The sequence below is a fragment of the Arachis ipaensis genome, chromosome B03 (genome assembly GCF_000816755.2).
Source record: "Arachis ipaensis cultivar K30076 chromosome B03, Araip1.1, whole genome shotgun sequence".
Taxonomy (NCBI): domain Eukaryota; kingdom Viridiplantae; phylum Streptophyta; class Magnoliopsida; order Fabales; family Fabaceae; genus Arachis; species Arachis ipaensis.
Window position 1 is genome coordinate 128,798,899 of NC_029787.2, and position 6,262 is coordinate 128,805,160.

Genomic DNA, 6,262 nt, shown 5'->3' on the forward strand with positions numbered 1-6,262 from the left:
TTTTAAAATTACTTAATATAAAAAAAATAATTAAAATAAATTATTAATTAAATAAAAATTTAATTATTTAATCTAATTAATTATTATTTAAATTATTAATATAAATTATTAATTAATTAAAATTTTATATAATTATTTATTTTTATAATAACTTGCTAAATGACATTATTATTGGACAATATGAGTCCCCATTTAGAAAGACTCACTTTCCTCAAAAGTTGTGTAAGAATTCATTTCCTCATCTCTCCAACAATAAGTCTCAACTTCTTGTCCATTGGAGTTGCTCTTATAACTTCACTAAATTTTTAATTTTCTATATTTTTTTTATTGAATTCCTATACCATGTCAAATTTTGTAATTAAATTATTGTTGTAACAAAAATATTATAATTAATGGAATATTTCATTAAACAAAACAAATATGTCTAATACTTAACTAAATATTCTATATAATTTAAAAGAATATTTCGTTAATTTTAATATTTCTGTCATGATAAAAACTTAGTTACAAAATCAGATATAATATAAAAAATCTAATTAAAAATTTGGTGAAACTATAAAGACTGACAAAATAATTAAACCTTAAATAAAAGTGCTTCAAACCTAACAGATGTTCTTAGAAGGGAAAAAGAAATATTGAATCATTAGTTTCCAACTTTAAAGTTTAAACACTACCTAAATAAGAATCATACGAACCCAACAGAATAGAGACAACGAATGGTTACAGCCATAAGCGTACTATGTTTTGAACGTTAAATATGCAATGGATTTATTTGATTACTATTGTGGAGAACTACTGATACCGCGGAACATCAATTACCAAACGGGATCCACGCTCTGAAGTGTAAACTTCTGGCTCAAATCACATACAGAAATAACCTCATGAACACAAACATCTTTCAACCTTTGTTTATCCATTTTACTTATCTTTGGGGGGCCGGAAGTCACAGGTGTCACTTGCAAGTTGCAACTTTTAGACCAAGAAAAAATGAAGTCTGAATAGGTTATATCCTGATTTGTGAAATTACAGTGTAAAGGAAAATCATCAAAGTAATTCTATACGGGAGCTCTGACAATTCCCTCACAAAAGCAATGATGAATATCTACAAATTCACTTCTTATTTCCGCAATATAAGTTCCCTATGGTACAAATTTCCCTAAAGCTAGTTAGTTCCTCCCACCTAAGAGGAAGGAGAACCTGGCACCCTCTAAGAGATATATTGAACATGAAATCAAGGCCAACAAAATCACTCTTATACCTGATTCAGGCTAGTAGCGCCATGAACTAATTTGGTGCTGGCACTCTGATGTCATTAGGGTGATTTTGCTGTGCCACCTCTCCAGCCAAAACAGCACCCTGCCGTCGTTGCCTCTCCCGGAGATATAGCACAGTTAAGAGGCATGCAAAAAGGGTAAGAATTGTAGCATTTCCCTCCTCCAAAAGTACATTCTCCACCCATGCCTCTAATTTGGGATAGACTTCTGGCAAAGAATCTATCAGATGGACCTAATAAAAACAATAAGAACACAGCAATTAGGATCTAGAAAAGTGACAAATCCAAAATGTTATTCGGGGAAGCAAATTGAAAGTAAGAGCAAGGCTACAAAATGACAGACAATAGAGCAAGATATCAAGGACAGACAAAGTACGAAGTAACAAGTGCCCACTGTTGTGTATTTCCTTTAGGGCAAAAGATTGTTGTTGCTGCACCTCAACACAATAAAGTTTTAAGAATCTTATTATTGGCAGCAACAATTTAAAAATATATTTACCCCAAGAATACAAAGTTATTGTCCATCATATGAAGGAAAATATAGTGACATGCGCATATATAGCACCAATATAATGTAGTAGCTCATAAAACGACAACAAAAAATAAATCTTGATTGACAAGGTGGTGTCGAGTACGTGGATCAGTTGATGCCACAGTATTCTATCACAAGATCATATTCATATTTAAACCATTAGGATAAAATCTCTTTTAATAATTTAACCATCTTTTAGGTCCTAGGGTCTGTTTGGGTAAATAGCTTAGAAATTCATGTAAAAGTAACATTGAAAAGTAACTTATGAATGAGTTATTTTGTATTTGATGTGTATTCATGGAAGTTTTTCTTGAGAAGCTAGATATTTAATTTCTCAAAAACCACTACAAATGACTTTTTGAGAAGTTATAAGATGTCTAGCCAAACAAGACATAAAGCTTTAAGGTAGCGTTTGGTTGATGTCCATGTCTCAGTGACACATGTCTGCTGTTTGGTTTGGTGAGACACAGATTTTCAAGGACATGGGAGGACACGGAGACACCAAATTTGTGTACCTCCAATTTGGTGAGACACTGAGACACAATTTGTGAGACGCTAATTTTTTACTCTTTTACCCTTATTCAATTTTTAAATTTTCAAAATTTGGCCTCCTATCTCCCCAAACCCTTTTTGAATGAAGGGTAATTCAGTCTTTTCCAAATATTTGTGTGTCTTGTTCATTATTTTTGCCAAAACATAATACATAGACACAAATATTTTATGTCTATGTCTTTAATGTTTGTGTCTTTGTGTCTATGTCTCATCCTATACATCAACCAAACGGAGACGTAACTTTAAAGCATAACTTTTGTCTTCTAAAAGTTGAAATAAGTCATAAGGATTGTTATTCAAATGGGGCCGTAATCTTCACGTTGCTCTAAGGCTACTCTCCATCTAATCTACTCACCTCTCTCCACATGAGAACCTCTATATCACTTTCCACACATGTCCAAACCATTTAGTATTTTACCCTCTTTATGATAGGCACTATTTGAACTCTCTCTAATGCATCTGCAACTAATCTTATCCCTTCTCATGAGTCCACAGTCTACATAATGAACACAACATTGTCCTCTCCACAACATTTAGCTTATTCCCTGTTGACTTTTTAACCACCCAAAATGAAAAGAAAACCGTCCATATATATCTACGCTTTTGACAGAATATATTGATTGGCAATGAACCATGCTGTATTTCAGAAGATAAACCAAATAAACTCACCAAGAAACCGTCAGCATAGTTCTTACGAACCCACAAACTTGTAAGAGCTAGTGTGACCGGCAACTTTGCTGCAGGATCATGCTCTAGAGCTTCATCATAGTATCGCTTGGCTAGATGAAGGTCAAATGGAAGTCCTTGCCCATGCTCATACATGTATCCAAGATTGAACATGGCTTGTGCATTTGATTGTGACTTGGCATGCATGTAAGCCTCAGCAGCTCGCTCATAATCCCTGGCAGTACCCTGAGTAACAGAAGGAACAAACAAAACATAAGATAAAGTGGAGAGAAGTTGTAGCGAAAGAGCACCATATCATAAGTTGAATATTCAAAACACTGCATGCAGATGTCGAATTCATACAAAAACACATACCCGACCATAGTAATATGCATCTCCAATGAGTAAAGCAGCATGTTCATTACCCTGCTCAGAAGCTTGCCACCACAGAGAATGTGCACGCTGATGCCTTTCTGCATCAGTGCAAAATCCAGATTCCCCCAAGCACATGCTACGCTCACCATATTTGTCAAGAATCCATGCAGCATTACTTTGTGCCACCTCATAGCCCAACTCAGCCATTCTTGAATACAACAAGAATGCCTTGCCAACATCACCTTTTAAGTATGATTCCAGTGCCCATCTAGACAAAGAACTCCATGGACCCCGCTCTGCAACCAGTTTGTACAGAGCAGTAGCCTAAGACCCAAAAAAAAAAGATTTAGCAGGAAACTTATTGGAAGAGATCTTTTATGGCAACTGTTAAGGAATGAAAATATATCAACTCATAAATTTAATCTTGGCTCGTATCCAGGAATTCTACTTCCTCTAGCCCCTAATAACTATGGAGGCAGTGTTCTTATGAATTATACATATAATCTCATGTGATCAGTAAAAACTTCATACATGCAAAACCATTAGGTTTTCATAGTATAGTGTTCTTACATACATGATCAATATATAATTATACTGACAGTCGTTACTTTTCCACTAAATATATGTATCTCTCTCTTACATCCTCCAAAATATAGTATGTTGAAAAGAGCTGATTTCAGGAAGTACACAGCAAATACCAAGTGGCACTTGCATGATAAAAAGAAGAGAGAAAACCTTACCAAGGGTATGTTCTTCTTGAATCCAACACCAATATGGAAAATCTTCGCCAGCTGGTAGAATGCCTTTGGTTGACCATGGTTAGCAGCCACTATAAAGAACTTACATGCTAGTTTCACGTCTCTTTTCACTCCAATTCCTTTGAGATACATGACACCCAAGTTATAGTGCCCTCCAACCTCGTCATTATCAGCAGCCTTTTCAAAGTACTCTTTTGCCTATAATTGCACAGGAGAGAATATACAGGTGAATTCCAATGATAATGATATTGAGTACACAAACATGCACTGTGTTATTGCAAGTGTTAGCCCTCAATCTGCCACCTTACCCCTCCCAAAACGATTTTGATTTGCAACACTATCCAACGGCATGCCTTTATCATTCTGAATCTATCTGTTATTACTTATTAGTTCAAGATGATACTATATTAGGTGAACAAAGTGGATTAATAAGTTGTTCACAATCAATCAAAGCCAAGGAAAAGTGCAGTTACGGGCACACATTTCTGTGAATTACTGTATAAAAAAATGCTGATTGCTAAATATGCAAGTAGCTGCTATGGAGGAGGGAGAGAAAGAGGAGGAAGGACTGTCAGTGAAACAATCAGACAAGCAAAGTAGAGGAAGATGAAGACAGACATCTTACTTTAGTGTAATTCTTCTTGTCGACTCCATACCCCTTGACATACAAATAACCCATCCCGTTATAAGCAGAATATAGCTGTTGTTTGGATGCAAGGGTAAGCCATTCAAGGGCCTTTGTGTAGTTCCTCTCCACACCAGCGCCCCTAGCATATATCTCCCCAAGAAGTTCCATGGACCTGGGTTCTCCCTTCTCAACGGCCTTCAAGAACCAGGAGAGTGCCTTGGAATGGTCGCGGCGCAATCCCCGGAGGCCAAAGTAGTAAAAGAGGCCAACTTTGTACATGGCTCCTGCATTCCCCTTCTGGGCCTGGTACTCCAGAATCTGGAAGTCCTCATCCTCCTCCCCTTTTGATTTTCTGAGAGCTTCCTTATTCTCCTCGGCCCCGTTGTGAAGCCTAATAGGTTCAATTACCGGGGAGTCTTTTGAAATCAAGAAACTATTCACAGCTACTTCAGCTAGCTCAGCATAAATCTTCACAGCTTTCTCAAACATCTGCACCCAAATTAGTCAATCAATCAACACGCTAAATTCAATTCAATTCAACTGCAGGATGAAGAGATCTAAATCTATTCTATTGCATTTGCACATGACAACATAACGATCGGAAAAGAAGTAATCAAAATAAGCAACGAATTGAAAAGGAAAGGGCCTCACATCTTGGCGAGTGTAGATATAGGCCAAGGCCATCTTGGACTGCATGTTGCCACCATCGGAGGCAAAGTGATGGTACAGGAACGCCTTTGATTTGCTCCTCTCTCGAAGGAGACCCATTCCGGACAAAAACCCTAGCACCGACTGCGCCCCCGGGTACCCGGACTCCGCTGCAGCCTCGATCTCAGCGGCGCCCTCCTCGCTGAGCCTGACGTCGGCAGAGGTGGCGGCGGACATGATCTTGGAGATGCCGGAGTAGTAGAGGGCCTCGGAGTCGGAGGGAGGGTTGGGAGAGAGGGGAAAATCAGGCTCGAAGATGGGGCGCCATGAATCGGGGTCAAGCTCGTGCTCGGACTTGTGGGGGTCGGAGTCGCCGAAGTCATCCCAGTCGGCGGAGGATTCGGGATCCGCGGCGGCGGATGAGTCGTCGGCAGGGGCATCCTTGAAGTCCTCCTGAGATAGGACGAGGACGAAGGGGCGCGCCCTCAGAGTGATTGGGAACACACACAAGATCCCTATCACCACACACACGCACAATAACACGCTCCTTGATCGCCCACGCATCATTTCTTCTTTTCTTCCAAGCTACCAACCAACACAACACACAAAACAGTTATTGATGGAATGTGAAAGTGCCCGCTGCCGCTGCTGTAACACCCACAGTCATATCATCTACTGTTACTATCGATTATGAATGAATTGTTCAGATAAATGTTGCGGCATGGCAAGATGCTGTTGCCACCGCGGCAGGGGCATTACTGGAATCTTCTTGCATTCTCTGCTATTCCGACCACTAATATCCTGCCAACTCAGCACCCTTCCCTCTTATG

The 6,262-nt window shown here is 38.7% G+C and overlaps 1 protein-coding gene across 1 annotated transcript; it reads right to left on the reverse strand.

Moving 5' to 3' along the window:
- On the reverse strand, positions 951–6,171 carry LOC107631748 (ERAD-associated E3 ubiquitin-protein ligase component HRD3A). Its single transcript, XM_016335291.2, has 6 exons — positions 5,436–6,171; positions 4,782–5,273; positions 4,139–4,354; positions 3,399–3,722; positions 3,027–3,269; positions 951–1,506 (listed from the first exon to the last, which is right to left on the reverse strand). Exons 1-6 carry the CDS (start codon positions 5,997–5,999, stop codon positions 1,285–1,287), a joined length of 2,061 nt encoding a protein of 686 aa, XP_016190777.1. The 5' UTR covers positions 6,000–6,171; the 3' UTR covers positions 951–1,284.

Coding starts and splice junctions, on each gene's coding strand:
- LOC107631748 (XM_016335291.2), bottom strand. CDS start 5,999: ATGATGCGTGGGCGATCAAGGAGCGTGTTATTGTGCGTGTGTGTGGTG. Junction 3,270..3,398: donor ATGCATATTACTATGGTCGG/GTATGTGTTTTT, acceptor TCTGTTACTCAG/GGTACTGCCAGGGATTATGA. Junction 1,507..3,026: donor ACTATGCTGACGGTTTCTTG/GTGAGTTTATTT, acceptor TGTTTTTATTAG/GTCCATCTGATAGATTCTTT.